Source organism: Anopheles marshallii, chromosome X (assembly GCF_943734725.1).
Source record: "Anopheles marshallii chromosome X, idAnoMarsDA_429_01, whole genome shotgun sequence".
NCBI lineage: Eukaryota > Metazoa > Arthropoda > Insecta > Diptera > Culicidae > Anopheles > Anopheles marshallii.
In genome coordinates, this window is record NC_071325.1 from 6,488,107 (window position 1) to 6,507,159 (window position 19,053).

General features: G+C 51.0%; 5 protein-coding genes across 5 annotated transcripts; 1 reads left to right on the forward strand and 4 right to left on the reverse strand.

Moving 5' to 3' along the window:
* The first annotated feature begins 384 nt into the window (after window positions 1-384).
* LOC128708481 (BLOC-1-related complex subunit 5) lies at window positions 385-5,946 on the forward strand. The gene is made up of 4 exons (XM_053803463.1): window positions 385-742; window positions 806-1,071; window positions 5,456-5,644; window positions 5,731-5,946. Exons 1-4 carry the CDS (start codon window positions 385-387, stop codon window positions 5,944-5,946), a joined length of 1,029 nt encoding a protein of 342 aa, XP_053659438.1.
* On the reverse strand, window positions 1,189-2,034 carry LOC128708492 (uncharacterized). The gene has a single exon (XM_053803474.1). It carries the CDS (start codon window positions 2,032-2,034, stop codon window positions 1,189-1,191), a length of 846 nt encoding a protein of 281 aa, XP_053659449.1.
* Window positions 5,947-6,682: 736 nt separating the features above from the next.
* Window positions 6,683-8,941, reverse strand: LOC128718980 (putative fatty acyl-CoA reductase CG5065). The gene is made up of 4 exons (XM_053812602.1): window positions 8,402-8,941; window positions 7,989-8,304; window positions 7,359-7,491; window positions 6,683-7,274 (listed from the first exon to the last, which is right to left on the reverse strand). The coding sequence occupies exons 1-4, from the start codon at window positions 8,939-8,941 to the stop codon at window positions 6,683-6,685; spliced, it is 1,581 nt and encodes a 526-aa protein (XP_053668577.1).
* A 4,788-nt stretch (window positions 8,942-13,729) lies between these two features.
* Window positions 13,730-16,058, reverse strand: LOC128718437 (sodium-independent sulfate anion transporter-like). The gene is made up of 3 exons (XM_053812065.1): window positions 15,743-16,058; window positions 14,619-15,341; window positions 13,730-14,544 (listed from the first exon to the last, which is right to left on the reverse strand). Exons 1-3 carry the CDS (start codon window positions 16,056-16,058, stop codon window positions 13,730-13,732), a joined length of 1,854 nt encoding a protein of 617 aa, XP_053668040.1.
* A 1,177-nt stretch (window positions 16,059-17,235) lies between these two features.
* LOC128707618 (uncharacterized) lies at window positions 17,236-18,433 on the reverse strand. The gene is made up of 4 exons (XM_053802580.1): window positions 18,257-18,433; window positions 17,832-18,170; window positions 17,433-17,747; window positions 17,236-17,352 (listed from the first exon to the last, which is right to left on the reverse strand). The coding sequence occupies exons 1-4, from the start codon at window positions 18,431-18,433 to the stop codon at window positions 17,236-17,238; spliced, it is 948 nt and encodes a 315-aa protein (XP_053658555.1).
* Window positions 18,434-19,053: the final 620 nt, after the last annotated feature.

Below are 19,053 nucleotides of genomic sequence, written 5' to 3' on the forward strand. Positions count from 1 at the left end.
AAATAAAACCTTGTAGGATTTTGTTGAAATTGTAAGTACCCAATAATGAATCATTTCAACTTCTACGCTGAAAAACTGGATTTGATTCCGAAAAATAGTCCGGAAATCTCTGGACAACTTCGAATTTGCATCCGGAGTTCTGGATTTTACGCAGGGCCAGTACTCAGTTGATAGTTTATAATCTTAAGATTTATTTGTCAGTTTTCTAGAAGCAGTTAGAGCAGTGTCTTAGTACAACATAGCAACCTTAAACATATCAACTAGTGAGTAATCGGTACGGTGTGTCTTTCCATTTTTCGTCAATCTAGGGTCGAACCACCAAACGCTTCATACAACGGAATATCCCTGGTATCTGCTCGCTCCCTCCTTCTTTCTTGATCTACAATGGGTTCGGAACATTCCACACAACTTCAGCAAGGATCGGCTGGTGGAGCGGATGGTGCATTGCGTACTGGCAGTCTACATAGACACTCGAGCACCAACCAGGGAACGTCTTCCTCTACCGGTCGTGCTGGTGGTTCCGGATCCGGCACTGGTGGTAAGCTCCAACGCGGCAATACGATCGCTGTCACGGGAACAACGCCAAGCGGAACGAGCGGTACCTTAGACGACGGTTACTCCACCTCGTCCGTGACACCATCGTCCGCATACATCTGTGACTCTCGCCCCGTTTCGCCACCGATGAGCGTTTGCTCCGATTCCGACCTGCCCTACATATCATACACGGACAAACCTATCGGCGGTAGGTGTATCCCGCGTCCGCACATCCGCGAATGGTACTAAATCGTTTTCCGGTTTCTTTTAGATTCGCCCAAGCTACGGAACAAGCAACAATCGAAGCAGGCAAAGGCACGCCCGAACAGTGCGATTATTATAAGCAGAGCTGCCCAGCAACAGCAACAGCACCACTACCAGCAACATCTCACCCAGCATCTGGAGGGGCGGGGTGGTGTTAGGGGTGGTCGGTCTGGAACGGGCCCCGCCGGAGGAGCACACAGCATCGTGGTGGTGAAGTCGGCCGCTGTACGTGACGTTGGCATCGAGAAGGACGACGATATCATCCGTCTTCAGGTACGTGACGTCATCCGGGGATGTACTTGTAGCGAAACACACCGTTCGTACAGACACAAAAGAGAGCAAGAGTTTGTTTTTATGGAGGGAGCGGTTCGTGTGTGCGGAACAGTTCGGCTACAGGTTCGGCAAACCGACGCCAACGCGTGTCGTGGCCGAATCACGCACGGTGACCGGTTTACGTGGGTCCTCACTGTCGTCCGCGATGGTACACCCATTGTGGAAGTTGATGCTGGAGCGCAGATGCCGTTGGGAGTTGCGCTTGTGTTCGGGCAGTTCCGATCCGGCCTGATGGTAGTGACGGTGGCCACTCGTCGGGGTCGTATGTGTTGACGAGCAGACGCTCGAGCGGTAACTGCTGCGATCATCGAAATCCAGCTCATCCTCACCGGGATCCTGCTCGAAGGCAGTTTCCCCATTACGGTCGTGGTCACTGCTGCCATACCCGTTGCTGTGTCGACCGGATGGGCCACCATTTCGTCGGGGTGCACCATTGACGGGGGCACAGTAATCGTAGAACTCAATCTTTGACTGGAGCGTACTGAGTCGCTTTGCTCGGGCCGCTTCGCCCGTTACTTCTTCGGACTGTTGCCGGAGAAACTGCTCGATCCGGAGCCGCTCGTGTGCCTTGGTTCGCTCCAGCTCACCGAACGACGAACCTACACCGTCGTAAAACTGGATGTGCGATTCGGCGTGCTTTGGCAGACGGTCGCGTGCGATCGGCGGTTCACTGACGGTGTGTTGATCAATGCGTCGTTCTATGGTTGGCTGTGGGATGGAACCGATCGGTGTACCGGACGGCCGACGGTTGACTGGGCGACCGTTGATCGTGGGTGATGGTTCCGGTTCCGGTGCGTACTCATCCGGCCAGTAGAAGTGAGTCTTCTGCCGATCGGGCCGCTCACCGGACGCCCGATTGATCATACCCTCGGTTAAACCCGAGAAGAATTTTTGCTGTGCCATGCCAGTGGCGCACCAACACCTTACTTCTCACGTTCGTACACTCAAACGGCAGCCGTACTTTGCTCAACCGGTTACGGGTACTATCGTTCCAGTAATAAATCACTACACCGTTACAAGTGTGAACCACAAACTGCACAACCACCCGGAGCGGAACCTCCGAAAGGGTTTGGAAAATCGTACGGCAGCGTGGGGGCGTACTACTGCCACACTACTGCTACTACTACTACTACTTCTTGCCGCCCATCACCGTCCCGCATTTCACTTTCATTCCGCTCTGTTTCCTGTGTGCTATTCGATACAAAAAAAAAGAAACACTTTACACGGATTCTTTCTGTTTCACCGGATTTTGTTTTATGCCTTTCTCCGAGTTTGATTTATTTCTTTGCTCGCTTGCTTTGGTTTAACTTAACAACAACACTGTGTGTGCCTGTGTGTGTGGGAACGGATACGGTTCCCTCCGAGAGTGGTCCGGTTCGTTCCACTGTGCGCACCTGAGTGAGCGAACGTGCGCCCCACGCTGAACACCGAAGGCAGTAGCCTACCTACGGATCAGCGCAATCCGTAACCGTTTGTCTCGCTCCCTATTTCTCTGTCTCTCTTTCTCGCTCCAATGCGCGATCGAACCGTTCGCATACACATTCTTAGGTGGCGCTCTCTACAATTATATGTGCGCGTAACGAATGTGGAACGGTATTGTTGGGGCCCGCTAAGAAGAATGTACCGATCGAATCAATTTGGATGTTAAGAACAGTGCGGAGAATAGAAGTATGCGTATTAAACTTTGTATAAAATGAGATTATTATTTTTGTGTTTAGCTGCGAAAGGAGTTACTTTATCTCGTCATCTTGTCTCGACACAAAGTTACACGGATCATATTCCATGCAGTTCCTCTCATACACATACACAAACTTGTAATGATCGAACGGTATCTCCCTCAATAACTGGATTTACTTCCATCTCGCTCTCCACTGGGCTAGACGAGATCATAACGATGCAATCATCAATCTTGTAAAGCAAACGTGGTTCTTGCGGACCGTGAAGATGCTTATTTGTCACCCGAATATTCATACTACTGTAACAGTGGAGTAGTATACTCGATTACGTCTTCATTGCAATTTTTGTTGCACAAAATCATAAATAAGAAAAGGAATCATACTGACACACAATAGCCCGAGATAACCCCGGAGAGGTCGTCGATATATAGCCGGGTCGCATTCTTTGTGCCACCGTCTCACTCTCACTTTCATTTGCATCCACCGATTTCCTCACAGTGCTCCGGCAGTGGTGTGTTGGAGGTGAAGTCCTCTGTCCCACCTCTTGCACCAGCACAGAACGCCCGTTTTATGGTGCATACCCCCCCCCCCCCCCCCCCCCCCCCCCCCCCCCCCCCCCCCCCCCCCCCCCCCCCCCGCAAAAGGGTTCCCCACTACCCAATCCAACATCAACCCACGTAGCCATCTGCATATGATTAGACACCCCAGGGACCAGGACCGTTAAAAAGGTGGATGACGGTTCTCCGCCACCAATGCATCTGGGGTTCGATGTTGCAATCTGCGCGCGGACACACACACAGACACGGTGGTGAACTATTTTCGGCTGCCGGTGCTGTAAAGTGTGTGGTGCAGGCCCTTTTGCGGTGCAACACTCCCGTGCACACCCTCGACATGAACGGCGATTTTAACGCCTCCGCCGCAACATCAATAAGGCAAACCTTGCACGATCGTGTATGCAAATGAGCTGCTGCTGCTGCGGTGGAAGTGTGGAGGAGCACAACATTGGCCATACCGTTGTGGGGCAATGGGTAGAACGAGACACCAAGGTGTTTTGCGCGAGGAGAAGGCAGTGCCCACCTACGAAAGACGTTACGAATTCTGGTAGACTTTGGCACTGCTGGTGCCGCGCGTTGTTGTCTTGGGACAATTGGAGTTTTGTTTTTATGTCCGCTTGAAGGAATGATTTTCGCTTTGCATTTTTGGTTGGTGTCGGATGTTGAAGTAAGGCAAGCAGCTTCCAACATCTGACGGCGGTGGGAATATGTAGCAAATGGTATTCTGGTAGGAATTACATTCAAACAGAAATTTGGTAACCAATAATCTTATCAGTGTGTCCAAGTTCTCGAATGGTATTGAAGTGATTCAGATGTATTTTATCTTAATTCGTAGTTAGAGGAGTAGGATATAGATCTAGGGAGATAGTAATACAAGTCTTCACACCAAAGAACTGTTACGAAATCTCATTCAGCTCCAGGGTAAATAAAGTCAACAAAGCTAAAGAAAGAAATGTTGACTTTGTAGTGCCACAGAACGAAGAAGTTCCAATATCTGAATGCCTTACGAAGAACTAGCTACAGAGTAAAGTTCTTGGCACACTCAATAATATATCTCCACCAGGAAGTTGGAGACCCTCTTTAGTGGTGTTGGGACATATTTTTGGAACAGCAAACAGTGCCCAAACTCCACCGGGAAACCACTGGAAATCTCAAATATTGATACTCTGGAGGAGTATTTCGCTGAAACAATATTACTCATTCCCGCTGTTCGGTTATTGATGTTGGTGATTCGGCCTTCCTGTGCGTTTAAACAAAACAAAAACTCCCAAAAGCAAAGCAATCCGGGAAACGCAAAAAAACAAATATGGTTGTGGGACTGAACCACGCTTTAGGCGCGGTGGTCTTTTGGGTTAGTAAAGTTGACAGTCTTTAACTTCCCGTCGCCTCGCCCACCGCCCGGAAAGTTGTGGACATGAAGAGAGACCAAATCCAAACCCGACCATATAACGCGCCCCCGCGTCCGTCAGTTTTGCTTTGCGGGCTGGTTATGAGTTTGCTTCATATAATGTCTAACCTTGACACTCTCTCACCAGTGCGCCTCCTGTTAAAAAAAGACCTTCCATCATTACCCTTGTCGGTCTTTTCTTCTTTTGTTCTGGGTTGGATATGGTGTTGGTTGTTCATCGCCCACATCGCCTCCAGATGACATATGGCGTCTCTTCCGTGAGATGTAATTCCATTTGTTCGTTATTGCGGGAGTCTAAACATGGATGTGATTTTTGTTTTATGCGAGGTCGGGACGAGCTAAAAATGGGCAAGAAAGAAGACTGCATAGTTTAGACGTAGCTTTCGAGCAGCAAACTCCCTCAAACGGAAGAAAATGATATGCTGCTACCTACCTGAATGATTGCCGAGCGAAAGATAAGCGATATTTTTGTTTCGCATAACGCCGCTGAAATGTGGCTAGCAGCGCCATCTATTGACGTATTTGAATGTAAAAGGTGTGTCTTGGATCGATCTGTTGCACAGTTGCGCCCTCTATCGGCAGCAAATGGAAACAGCTACGTACCGGTGGTTACCATTAGCGCCCCCTATCACGCGGAACACAGCAGTTTGATAACAAAAGCAGTGTTTTGTACTCCTTCTTTACAGAGCGTACCGATGTTCTTACCGGTCATGCGTGGGACGCTAACGCTGCCGGCCAACCGCGACCCGGAAGTTCTTGAACGTCTGCAGCCCACACATCTCATCAACATGTGCAGCCGGCTGCAGTCACACTTTAACACCTGCGCCATCCACGTATCGTCCGAGCAGCAGCAGATAACAAACCGGATCAAGGAGGTGAAGGACGCTGCGGATTCGCAACTAATCCAGAACACACGGCCCTGCAATAAGTGTTTGCTCAACTGTGCTTTTTTTTTTTGCAGGTGGATCAGGAGGTATCGAGCGCACTGGCACAGTTGGTACAGAAGCAAAAGCTCTACACATCGTACGCGGAAACGTTCTCGAAGGTGCGTCAGATTTCCCAGCAGCTGACGCGCTGCAACGACATACTCAATCAAAACATCGAGAGTATGGAGTATCTGAACAATCTGCTCAGCGTGGAGGATCGTCTCGAGCCGTTCGTGTGGAAAACCGAGTAAAGTGTGCATGTGTGCATGGAGAATGGTTCGCGTGGACAGCTGCACGCGTCGCTAAGCAGGCAGGTGTGCGAAGCGAGACACCATAGTATAGGTGTTAAAGTAATGGAAAGTTTCGGCAGTGCATGATTAGTGATATAAGAAAGAAACACCGCACGCGTGGACGTGTGCGTGTGTACGGCCCTTGGGTAAGGTAACTAGCTAACCGAGCGGTAGTTGCTTTGCGAAATTGAAAGTGAACACAGCAGTAACAAACTAACGCTCGAAACACCGTGATGGTTCTAGTCGAAGAAGCGCGTGCAATATAGAGGAGACAATGCAGAAGTTGTAGGGTAAGCAATAATGTAACGAATAGTGTAATCATTGATTGGAGCTATTGTAGTGGAAAACCATTCTCAAAAAACCTTCGGAACGCAAACACAGAAACAAACAAAAAATAACGCAGAGCACACACAACGGTGTATGAGTGGTGTATAGTTGTAATTGCTGTACTACGAGCGTTCTCGTAAATGGAAGGCATCGGCCCACCCATTTATGCACTAATAAAGGTGACACTCCCCCGTCCTCTCCCCCTCTAATCTGTTCCTTCTTATCACCCACATTCCCCCCCTCCTCGTATTGTCCTATGTTTCGGTTTTCTATGTATAATACCCTCCCCAGTTTTAGCTAGTCTTAAAAACAAACAAAAAACCAAACGTCTTCCGTGTGTCCAGTCCATACCTACGAGTACATCCGACCCTTAAGCTCCGCTCGGATAAAAGAGAAGAGCGCACAGGTAGTACGCCAGCAGCAACCCGGCTAGCTGCAGGGCACGCTTGAACCAAAGCAATCGCCGGAGTTTGGCCCGTGCCTGCTCGAGACTGTCCATATCGTCCTTCAGCACAAACCGGCGAATTCCGAGCATGTACGCCTCGATGTACGCCTCCCAGTCCAGTCCGGTTACGTCACAGCGGAACCCATCGGCCGCCCGGTCCCGGCGCACCCGGCCCCCAAGCCGGCGCAGATTCCCGTTCCGGAAGGTCCACTCGTGCATGGCGAAGAACTCCCCCGTATCGGCGGCACGCTGGAATCGTCGGGCGAGTCGTGCCATTATCGGTTGTCCACCCCGGGCCCGGACGAGCGCATCGAACAGGTAGGCGGGCAGAAAGTGTAGCAGCAGCTCGACCAGCTTGTGTACGAGCCGGTTCGTCCGGAACCGGAAGCCTGGGTAGAGCAGCACGTGCTTGGTGGGATTGCGGACGGCACAGCTCTGCGTGATACGGCCGTACTCGTGCCACTTGATGCCGTTCACCTGTCCGGACGTACAGTTGTACACGCGTATCGGTGTTACCCTGCGAAAGCGTGAGAAGAGTGCGCATACGTGATTTTGGAGGAATTCTTCGGAAAAGCCCAAGGAGGATCGGTGGATTTCGTACGTGGTATTAGCGTTTTCCCAGGCGGCTGCGATCAGTGTGTTGCAGACGATGTCGACCGGGATGACGTCCATGGTGCAGCGTTCGTCACACATGATACTGCTGATGGTACCACGTCCAATTTCCATCATGATTCCTGCGGAAGAAAATACGTGTGAGCTGCAAAGCTTCTTTGGGGTTTTTGAGGAATAATGATCTTCCGATTGAGGAAACTTTTCATTTCAAAAAGCCTGTCATTACAATGTATGATAGACAATCCATTCTCCACTCAAAATATCTGTCGAAGTTGGAGTTATAGTGTCCTCCTGATTATAGACACTTGGACTTTGTCCAACACTGGAGAAAGCTTCTTAAACTCTTATCCAAAGAGCTCCAAATTAGATTCCGGCCAGAATTCTGTAGACTTGTCATGACTGATAGACACCGAATGACAGAACCCGTGAATCCTTTCTAGGTCTGACAGAGGAGGCGTGATAAGTTCAAGTTGAGTTGGAGCGATAGCGTTGCGTCCCCCAGGAAAAAAAGCATAGGATCTGATGTTGAAAGAGTAGGGCACTCGACCCGTCATCAGTTCAGCGAGTACTTGCAGCAGGTTGAGAAAGCTACTACTCAGTACGATGTCATGATACGCACCTGTTATGCCGTGCACATTATCAATCCAGCCCGGGTAAGGTTCGGCGACTGCACCGGTCACAATGGAGGGACGCACGATGCAGAGTGGCAACCGTTCCGCGTACTGTGCGACCAGCTGCTCCGTAATGGCCTTCGTCAGCGTATACGTGTTTGGGTGGGCACCCTGCAGTTGGGTGGCAATCGCACCAATCACCTCACCGGGCAGCAGCTGCACACACTGGATGAAGCGTTCCGGATCCATCGGTGGTGGGTACACCACCTCATCGACCTCACGCCGGCACGCATTGCTGTACGCCGTTGAAACATGCACCACACTCTGTAACAAATTGGCGAAATGAAAATAATTGCAGTGTGGGTGTGTGTGTGTGTGTGTGGGAGGATGTCGGCACACCCAGCCGATGTTTTGATCTCACCTGCAGCTGACGCATCCCGGTGCAGAGTTCCAGCAGCTGCTTCGTGCCGATCGTGTTCAAAATGGCCGCCTCGACCAGCGCTTCGTTGAAGCGTACCGTTGCGGCGACGTGAAACACGACGTGCACTCGCTCCAGCAGCGTCCTACGGTCAGATTCGCTCAGTCCGAGCAGCGGTAGCGAGATGTCACCACCGACGCATATCAGCTTCGTGAGGAGCTGCGGCGTCTTGGACCGAATCCGCTCGAACACCGGATGGCGCACGAACTCGCGGTAGCGCTGTTCGCTCGTAAGGCCACGCTTCGGACGCAACAGGATGTAGACGGCGCTGACCCCTTCGCAGGCACGCAGCAACTTCTCGATCAGCACCTTCCCGAGGAATCCGGTCCCACCGGTTACCAGCACGCTCTTCCCATCGTAGAACGGTACCAGCGCGTCCGTCACCTCCGCCAACTCCTCCACATTGTTGTTCTCGTCCAGCTGCAGGTGTTTTGCCTTAACCGGGTGCGAATGTTCCGTGTCCAGTGGCGCTTCTGCCAACATTGTGCCGTTTCGGGATGGTTGCGTTGCGTTTCGAAATGTGTGTCGGACGAGTTCAGCGTGCACACTCAGCAATGTTGCATGACGCGCGATGGGTGGTACCGATGTGGGGTTTCCACCTCGTTGAGTGTTCTAATCTCGCTGCGGGTATCTGCGTGTGACAGATGAAAGCAGACGCATTTTAGTGACCGAATGCAGTGAGCCGTGGTATCGTCTAATGTGGCCACTCATCTCGTGTCCACCCAACTCAACGCAAGGCCCACATCTCCCGCCTCAGTAACCTCGGACCAACAGCTGAATGTGGCCCTGAACTGATGGAGCATTACTTCCGGGGGGTTTTTGGGGTGTTGGAGATGTAGGTAGACGAGCGTACACGGCGACTTGTGACGCGTAATAGAGCCCACCAAAACGGTCACATAAACCACCCCCGTACACCTAGGGAACTCGGTACCGTTTTTAAAGATGGCAGACTGGGGGGAGGTCTCTTGTAAACCGTAGTGCCGCGCACGTAACGAGCCTGCTCGGTGCAGGCTTTCCATTCCCACCTGCATTTTACCCATCATCCGAACCAGTTTGCACCAGCGCCGGAGAGAAAAAGAGCGAAAGTATGCAGTTTTTCGCACGTCTCAGGAATCTCAATCTCCCACCCTGCTTGCACATTGCTCTTTCACGCCAAATTCCCCTATTTAATGCCGCCAATAAACCGGCCCGTTGCAAAACCGGCGTGAAAGTGACCGAGAACAAGACCCCGGGTTGGGTGGGAAAAAAAAGGGTGGAAACGGCAGGCAAATGCAACGGGGTCGGTCTGCAGTTACACGATCGGGGCACCGTGGCAGCAGCAGGATCCAGCAATTCAGCCCGGTGGGTTACTGTGGCGGGAAAATCTAACTTTCCTCGCTATTTGGACGACACGGTATCGCAAAGGAGTTGTTATGACGATCGCAAAAGAAGCGGGACACTTGCGTAACCGGCGTGTGTAAGGTTTTGGTGGAGGCTGACGGTATACGGGAGAATCGGTTAATGGACATCTAATACATCCGTTGCGTAACCAGTGCTGTAGGTTTCTAGCGAAAAGCGAGGAACTCATATCTGCCTAAACTCTGGCGAATAGTCGGGTTGTGGGGGAAATAAAGATATTGCAACATGATCTTCGAGATCTTTTTGTGAGAATGAAAGAACGATTGTGAAACATTGATATCTTTTCATGATATACTAGTAGGAGCTCGAAAACCAAGTAGTTGAGAAATATTTTCAATTGAAAGCATCTTCAAAAATAGATCTTGAACTTGACGTATCTACAGATCATTCTTCAGAGAGCACAATTCCCAATGGTGTTTCGTCCAAAACCATCAAAATTCAAATATTTTATTAGAAGACGCCTACATCGTGCTCCAATTCAAGCGAATTAGGTTATCTTCTACTTATGTCTAATTCGCGAACGTTTAAAGTTGAAAAATTGATGTTTGGTTCAAAATTCTGGCACTATGATTCCAACAGACATCAGTTTGAAAGCAGAGACGTACCGCAACGTATTAGCACATTGCTGTGTAGAATATCTGGTGAAAGTTGCAAGACGATTAGTTCTGAGGGCTCTGAGATATTGTCGGTAGTGAGTGGAAATGCGTTACATAGCAACTTCCAAGGTTCTCGATCTTGACTAGTTCAGTAATCGAATCAACATTCAATGAACATAAAGATTCTTGGACAGTATTGGGGGATTCGGCAGTAGCCAATCCCAATTATATATTAGCCTGCATAAGACACAAATATATGTACTACCGGTGTAGTCGAGACTTGAACCCAGTGTGGATGTGGTATTAATACCTATTATAACCGACTGCTCTATTAGATCGGCCGATACTTACTGTGCTGTATTAGTGGTTTGGAACCTCTTCTGAAGCCTTCTACACCTGTCCAGCCTAGCCCTGATTGTGTGGCAGGCTAGGTGGCAGGATCGTTCGCCCCGCTTCGGTTGATCGGTATGACGAGATGTAGCGGCGTGCTAAAGTACGCTCTCCGTTGGTTTGGGACCTAAAACCCAAAGTGACGAGACGCACTCAAGATGCACACACTCCCATTCACTCACACATAAACGATAACAAGCACACACACCCGCACTGACACACGGGCGGCCACACAATCCCACAATCCCTCGGTGGCGTTGATAGTGGAGTGGAGTTTGATGTTGTTGTTTTCCTTCTCGGATCCAGCTGGATCAGCCTTTAACGACACACTTTTCCCCAAATGCCACAGTGACACACACTCGGTGATACACCAGCCCACCACACACACACACACGCATACACTTGCCCGTTAACGATCCGCGGTTCGCTCGGTTAGGGCTGCTTCTAAGCACCTTCAGCCTTCAGGTGATGGTCCGCTAGTGGCGCGCTTCGAAAGACGACTGACCGCCGCGTACGAACGGCACACCGCAGCAAGCCATCGTTGCCCCCAAGGATCTAACAGGTACGGTTGCATTACGCACCGCTGCACTCGCAAAACGGCCAACGTGCAGTACGCTGCTAGGGAAGCGCCGGGAAGGAGATGGTGGCACCTGCAACCACCCACCCACCATCCCGCTCCTCAAAAGAAAGCCTTTTTATTTGCCGCGCACAAAGAAAATCGAGAAAACGGCCAATGCCTAATACCAGTTTTTACCGCATCGCCATGAAATGGTACTGTGCCGTGCCCGTGCGGCACAATTTTGCTATCCAGCACCGCAGCCAACCACCCGTCCCTCTGGGGCGAGCCTTGTCTTCGCATTTGTTTATTTTTATGTGGGCAATGAGGTAAATTATCCACCGTCCCCTGCCCCTCTACGTGCCCAACTCGCACGATTGAGGTTAGAAACATGTGGCGCTAATGAGCATCCGGGATCATCACTAGTCGCTTGCGAGTGGAGCTTTGTCAAATGGCTCTCTTCGATGAGAGCTGACCAAGTGAATTCTTTGCCGATTATGAGCTAATCCACGAGCACTTGCAGCATTCAGCTACCGGTGAGCAGGCTCATTAACCCTTTTCAGCTACTAATCTGCAAGTCGCCATTTTAGAATTGAATATCGCTGTTCCGCTTTCGCACGTCATCATTGAAACAAGTGAGGAGATCATCTCGTATCGTATATCCGTGTGACGTTCACTAGACGAAATGGAGCTAATACGTTATCTCTTTCTTTTCCTCCAACCAATACAGTGCGTTGCATAACTATGCACACACTAACCCTAACTAAGTACCCAAACACAAGTATTCGAGCATCGTAGTGTAAATAAAGAATACAGCTATAAAATAAAGAATATAGCATTAGAGAGATAGCAAGAGGTCTCAACACCTCTTATGGAAAGAGATTCTACACATTGTTTATGCTTAAGGTATGTGTCAGGTCAATGTATTTATACCATTCTACCAAAAGACCTAGTTCTTTCATTTCTATACTTATGTAACGCACTGTACGAGATAAGGGAATGGAAAGAGATGAAGGATTCATCTGACCTACTTACACTCCGATCGATCACTGGTATGTGTTTGATAATGCACGCTAGAAACTACGATGACGGATGAGGATTAGTGATGTCTCTTATCCTCTTGGTGTTCTTCTGTGTCTCGTAGTGTCCGTAATGATGTAATTGGTCTCCACGGTCCAGTCGAGATTTCTACGAACGGAAGGAAAGTGCTGGTCCATATCGCTTCCAGGAGTTTCTTTAGTTTTGTTGCAAACATACAACATGCAGGTGCACACCAATACATAAAGATAGCCAACAACTTTCGCTTCTTCTTGCGGGTCCTCTGTTCTTCTTATCCCAAAGTTGAAGTGAGTCATCTCGTGAGTCGCAAATCAAAACAGTGCCTAAATTCGTGTTGCTCAGCTACAATTCAACCAACCAAAACTGCACGTTGCATGTGCACCGAGATTATTAAACTTCCAATAAGCCCTCGCCTGCTGCGTCACCATCCAGCCATCCTCAACGCCGGGCGTGGTTGCATCCCGGGAAAGGTCTAATGTGCGTTTCGTGCAGTTGCAAAACACGTGGCTTTGGTTTCGTTTCGCCTCAGACAAACATATGCCCATTTCTTTGTGCGTTTTTTGTGCGTGTAAGAGTGATCGCGCGCGATACGTTTCGACCATTTTTTTTCTGCATTCGGCACCCTGATAGAAGAGGAGTAGTGGACAGTCGAGTCGAGCAGGCAAACGCTCACCTTTGCATGGTGCGGCCGCATTCACACAAGCGAAATCAAAAGCCGAAAGTGCATTCGAATTACATTTGGCACCATCCCCTGCCCGGCTGGAGAGTGTGGAGTGGGTGACGCTTGCCTCTTTCTTTTCTTTCCGCACCGTTCAACCCCCTTGCACCCGTTTGCACCTGCATTCCAGGCTACGCGTAATTCATCGGTTACGTCGATGCACCCACAGTCAGTCTTCTTACACCGAATCAACCCTTCGCCCGGCAGCCATTTTTGCACAATGCCACATGCAATCGGGTGCTACCTTCGAGAGGCTTTCGTTAACCTTGCGCAGTTGGAGAAGGATGCATATATATATTTTTTTTGATAACCACATTCTAGTGCCCAAGTGTGTTCCTTTTATTGACTGCACTGTATATCTTGCTACTAATACCCTGCAAGCTACTACTGCATTTGGTGTATGTTTTCTTTTGTGTGTGTGCCCGATTGCACATGTGTTTCTCTGCAACGGTACGCGAAATGCGCATGATTAGTCAAGCGGATTGCCTACTTTCCGGCGACAATTTCATCATTTGCGGGCTAACCGCCCTTAGGGAAATTAGTGTTGTTCTTACCTATCGCGCTTGTGTAACCACCTGCTCCACCTGAGGGTCTTGTGCAACGGACGGTACATTTCCCTCCGGCGAGCGAAACACCAGCCCGTGGTCTGTGTCGTGCAGCTGCAGCGCCTGACGCCACGTGGGTTGAACGTTTTGTAGCATCAGTGTGGCCCCGAGCCGTTCTACCTCATCTGCTAGCTCTCGCAGGGACCGTACCGCACTGTGATCGAGTGCGACAACCCGCTCGCAGTCGAGCACGATCGGTAGCGGTGGGCAGTGCCGTGCCTCGGCCAGTACGACCGACCGCAACCGGTCGACGCCCGGGTAGAGGAGACCGAGGTTGGGACGGACGCGACGGTAGGTGAGGGGGGGACCCCGCACCGTGGTGCAGTCGGCTCGGGGCCACACCCAGTGCCGGAGTGGTTCGAGCAGGCTGACCGCCATTCCGCACAGCAGACCCACCTCGACGCCTCGAACTAGGCAAACCGCAAAACACACCGACCAGGCGAACAGATCGGCAAGGGAGGCGGGCGGACGGGGCAGGCGGCGAACGATGGCTAGATCGAGCATGGAGGCGACGGCCGTGATCAGCACGGCGGCAAGCGTGGCCCGCGGGATGTAGTAGAAGTAGGGCGTCAGCACACCGAGCGCCAGCAGGGTAAGAAGGGCGGAGTACAGCCCGGACATGGGTGTCCGGACACCGCTCGCATGGCTGACGGCGGACCGAGTAAAGGCACCGGTGGTCGGCATGGCCCGGAAGCACGAACCAATCACATTGCACAGCCCGAGCGCAATCAGCTCCTGCGTGGCGTCAACGACTCCATCCGTCGCTGCGGAGGAAGAACAGAGTACGCACAGGGTGTTAACTTTCGCAAGCAGTGGCGAAGACCCCGACAGGGCTTACCAAATGCTTTCGCGATGGCAACGTTCGCAAGGACGGCGACGAGCGGTACTAGCAGCAGTCCACTACCCAGCTCGGTTGTGATCTCTAGGAAGGAAATGGTCGTGTTGTTGACGGTGACGCCCCGTACAGGCCACTCGAAGGTGGGTATTCCCGGTTCCACGGCTCCCGACAACCGAAACGGAACTCCACCTCGAGCGGTGGAGAGATAGTGCGCTAGCAGGGTGGAAAACAGTACAACCAGAGCGTTCCGTGCGAGGGACACATACCAGAGCAACCGATGGAGAGGTCTACTGCGAGCCGCCGGGACCAACCGGGGAAGATGCTGCAGAGCTACCAGCACCGCCATGCAACCGAACCCGAGTGCTGCATCACCGAACGCTGTCTGCCGCAGTCGCTGCAGAATGCTCCACACTGTGGAGAAGAAACCGCTATCACTGCCGGCGAGCCGTGGCAGACCTAGCAGGTTGCCGAGCTGCGCACCGATGATGATGAGGGCGGTGGCGGAGGTGAAGGCGGATGTGACCGGTACCGAGATGAAGCAGACTAGAAACCCCAACCGGAAGGCACCCATCGCCAACTCCACCAGCCCGGAGGCGAACGCCAACACGATCACGTACTGGTGCGGCCGACCGGCGGTATATTCGAGTGTTAGCAGCGACATCAGGCTGGTTGGACCGATCGATACCTCGCGCACAGTGCCACAGAACACGTACACCAGCGAACCTGTAACGAGTCGTGAAGGATGGGGCTTTGTACAGTGTTGGGGGTTTGACTTTCGATGAGATGAGGACGTTAGCTCACGAGACTAAGATAAGAGCTCTCTACTCTGTTGCGGCATAGCCAACAGGTAGTAGTGTTAAGTCGACTAGCTCTCCGCTCTGTTGCGATACTAATATCATACAGGTGGAATGCACAAGTGTATCTCACTAGTGTTGTTTCCAACATCCAGCACAGGGGAGCTGAGCGAGTTAACTCAGGAGTTCTAGCTTTAGACATGATGAGAGCCTAACACCTAAAGCGATTTGAAACAGTGAGCTCAGAGTCTCCGTTGCAAATATCTATACTAATTTCCAACTGTAGTAAATAAGCACAACACATGTGGACAACCTCCTGGTACCACTCACCCATGAACGCTGCGTACAGACCGTACTGTGAAGGTAGACCGGCAATCGTCGCGTAAGCGATACTCTGCGGTATCATCGTGAGTCCGAGCGTAATACCCGCTATCAGATCGGACAGTGCGTCCTCGCCATCGTAGCGCCGTATCCAGGCCAGTATCGGTAGACGTCTTCTCGGTGAACATCCCTTCAGCAGCTGGTTCCACCACCTGCCGGTGGACCCGCAGGACCTGCCGGAACCCGCTGCTTTACCATCGTCCTGGAATGTGGTGATCCGTGCAGGTTGCTGCAGAGAACGCAATTCTTCCGCCTCCTCCACCATCAGAAGCAGCTAGTTAGTGTTTCAACCGATCCGCAACACTACACACAGAACGCCGTACTGATACGGTACGGATAAACGATATCACACGCGACCGGTTTTTGGGGCAAAGATCTGCGCATTCTTCCACGTGGTACAGTAGCGGCGAAGATGAGTGGCGACCCACATCTTCCTTTGCCAGTACACGAAGCAAATAAAACACACAAAGCCAAGAATCGTTATCATCTGGTGCACCTGAGATACTGCTCACTACTTCCATTCTGTGCGCGCTATCTGATTCGTTAACTTTCGCCCGCACTCGGGTGTAGCAGTACTTTTGAGACGTTTGCTTTATATCTCCGGTCATGATTTGCATCCGGCGGGGGAGCTCTCGCTGCAGGGCCGGAAACTAAAATTAAGACTCATCCAAATTCGGCACTTGAGCGAATATTCGTGCGGACAACTCTGTGCATGTCGGAGTGATGTTTACTCAGCTGGAGAGATGTACAGCTGTGTTCCTCTGTTGCGGGATAGTGTATATCTGCGAACAAACACTTCATAGGAGTTTTTTTTCATTTAATTTGAGTTAATGTCGCAGCAGATTCTCAACACAATGTGTAAATCTGCGTAAATTATTTCCCTCAGCAAGAATAAGGTCGCAATTAGTAAAACGATCCGTTTAATCATAAGTAGTATTGGTTACATTAAGTTTATTCTTTTACGCAGGTTTTTTGTGTGTGTATTGTGTTGTTTTGTTTAATCAGCAATTTAACGCTAACGTCTGCAATCAGACGTATGGTCATGTCACTCGCCACTACACTCTACTTGCACCGGGAAGGTATTATTTTTTGTCATCGATCTCTCTCGCTCTCTCTCTCTCCCTCTCTTTCTTTTCTCTTTCGCAAATGTTCTACTAATTTCATCATTGTACCTGTACGCGTCTAAGCGAGCGGACGCTGTTCCAAGCGGCTTAGCACAAAAGGTGATTAGGTTCGGAACGAAACATTGTTATGTATCTTGCTTAGAAGTGTGTGAGTTTAAGATAAGGTGAGTGCGTTCGGCGTTGGACAGATCACGATCGTAACCGATCCACACACCGTTACGGCGGGACAATGGATCGCCCGCCACACTCGTATCAAACAGAACACCGAACGACCGTGGTTTGGAAAAGCTGAGGAGGTGGATGTGAGCAGGGATAACTCTAGCGTATCTTCTTGCTGATCTGATCGATCAGTCCGTCGACCCGTTCGCTTTTGCCCTTAAAATTCTTCGGATGTGGTCCAATCATCTGCACAAACTGCGGCACATCCGGTGACACCTGTGTGGGTGTGAGAAAAGAGAAGCGTGAACGTTAGCAACAAACAACAAAAGCTACGAAAGCAACATGTCCGACGGTACCTGCACAAACTTGGCCAGCGCTTTCATCGTGCGGAAGAGATGTTCCTCCGTTGGGGAGCTGTTGAAGAACTGCAGCAACGCCATCGAGATCTCCACCGCCACATCATCGAACACGACCGTCTTCACCTCCTTGCAGGCGATGTTGTGGACGAGCGCTGTACCGATATCCAGCAACCGTGGGCAGGTCGCTAGCAGACAGTGTACCGCGACCTTTGTCGTCGCCCGAATATTCGACGTGGTCAAACCGTTGTAGTTCCACTCGGAGATGTACAGCAACCATTCCGATGCGTTGTTATTCTCGAACAAGTTGCACATCTGGCGCACAGATAAAGCAGAGCGGAAAAGCAGATGGTGTCATGTGTTAATCATTCCAGCCAGTGAAGCAGAGTCACCACCTACAAATAGTGCGATCGATTGCTGCTCCTCGGGCGAATGTCGATCAATGTCCTGGGCAAAGTTCATCAGCACGTGCTCCTTCCGGTCCTGGTGCAGCAGCAGTATGATGTCCTCCTTCAGTGCGGCATTGGCAAGCGCCCGCAACAAATGCACACGGACATCTGTCGAGAAGCACTGCTGATCGCGGAAGATACGGCCCACAAACACCAGAAAACAGTCACCAAACGTCCAGGCACCTTCGCCGAGCAGCAGATACTGATGCAGCTGGTCTACCGCTTCCTGTTCGTCCTCCGACAGCTTCCCATCGACAAAGTCGACCAGACGCTCCAGTTCCAGCTTGGACTGTGAGGCGTAACCGGGCAGAGATAGTGAAATAGTGATGAGAGCTAGCAAGGGCTAGTAAAGGTACGCTATTCGGGATGGCTTACATCGACCTCGGTGAAGATGATCGGTGGCTCACGGTTACGCTTGCGTTCCTCCTCAGCCAACCGTTCCGCTTCCTCCTCCTCCAGCACCTTCTGTGAGGGCAACAATGGTTGAGCCGTACCGTTCGTCGTGGCACCACCGTTCGTGCTGGCCTGTGCATCCGCCTCCGTATCCGACATCCTGGTCTGTCTGTGTGCTTGTACGTACGGTTAGGATCTGGAGACTGAAACAAAATTACGAGACAACTATATTAGACGGTGTGCGCCACGTGGCAATGAGATGAACCCCGAGTTCCGACACAACTGTGCAGTAGGTTACGGGGCAACGTATTGAAGTACTTGATAGACCGTTCATTGATTGAATGCTGTATTGAAAGATGAATGACTGCTTGGATAGAAGCTTGGATCCACAAACCCAGGAACTACTGCCGGACATTCACCGGCACTCTTCACAGCTTGCTCTGTTGCAGTTCCCACACATCACACCACGCGTCTCCACGACATACTCTCGGAACGTTTCTCCATTCAGCAACAACAACAAAAACCTTCTGTGGCCTACTTCTGGCTCACGCGCACACCTACTGCTCGCGGTTCTAACTGTTGAGTCAATACGTGGATACGTCGGACCGCCGCTTCTTCTAAACCCCTAATCGCGACATCCCATGACGGGAGAGCGGGTAAGACTATTTTTAGCAAAACCCTCGTTCTCTGTGCTCCGTACGGCACACTGAATTGCCTCCCGTTCGTCAGCCTACCTGCGCCGGCTCCTCTCTGCCCATCCCTCCTGCTAAAAAACGTTC

Excerpts from the sequence above, each read along its gene's own strand:
- LOC128708481 (XM_053803463.1), top strand. The coding sequence starts at position 385 with ATGGGTTCGGAACATTCCACACAACTTCAGCAAGGATCGGCTGGTGGA. Across the intron at positions 1,072-5,455 it reads ACGATATCATCCGTCTTCAG|AGCGTACCGATGTTCTTACC; the intron begins GTACGTGACGTC and ends CCTTCTTTACAG. Across the intron at positions 5,645-5,730 it reads TAACAAACCGGATCAAGGAG|GTGGATCAGGAGGTATCGAG; the intron begins GTGAAGGACGCT and ends TTTTTTTTGCAG.
- LOC128708492 (XM_053803474.1), bottom strand. The coding sequence starts at position 2,034 with ATGGCACAGCAAAAATTCTTCTCGGGTTTAACCGAGGGTATGATCAAT.
- LOC128718980 (XM_053812602.1), bottom strand. The coding sequence starts at position 8,941 with ATGTTGGCAGAAGCGCCACTGGACACGGAACATTCGCACCCGGTTAAG. Across the intron at positions 7,492-7,988 it reads TAATGTGCACGGCATAACAG|GAATCATGATGGAAATTGGA; the intron begins GTGCGTATCATG and ends TTTCTTCCGCAG. Across the intron at positions 7,275-7,358 it reads TGGGAAAACGCTAATACCAC|GGTAACACCGATACGCGTGT; the intron begins GTACGAAATCCA and ends ACGCTTTCGCAG.
- LOC128718437 (XM_053812065.1), bottom strand. The coding sequence starts at position 16,058 with ATGGTGGAGGAGGCGGAAGAATTGCGTTCTCTGCAGCAACCTGCACGG. Across the intron at positions 15,342-15,742 it reads TCTGTACGCAGCGTTCATGG|GTTCGCTGGTGTACGTGTTC; the intron begins GTGAGTGGTACC and ends GACTCGTTACAG. Across the intron at positions 14,545-14,618 it reads TGCCATCGCGAAAGCATTTG|CGACGGATGGAGTCGTTGAC; the intron begins GTAAGCCCTGTC and ends CTTCCTCCGCAG.
- LOC128707618 (XM_053802580.1), bottom strand. The coding sequence starts at position 18,433 with ATGTCGGATACGGAGGCGGATGCACAGGCCAGCACGAACGGTGGTGCC. Across the intron at positions 18,171-18,256 it reads TCATCTTCACCGAGGTCGAT|TCCAAGCTGGAACTGGAGCG; the intron begins GTAAGCCATCCC and ends TACGCCTCACAG. Across the intron at positions 17,353-17,432 it reads CGCTGGCCAAGTTTGTGCAG|GTGTCACCGGATGTGCCGCA; the intron begins GTACCGTCGGAC and ends ACACCCACACAG.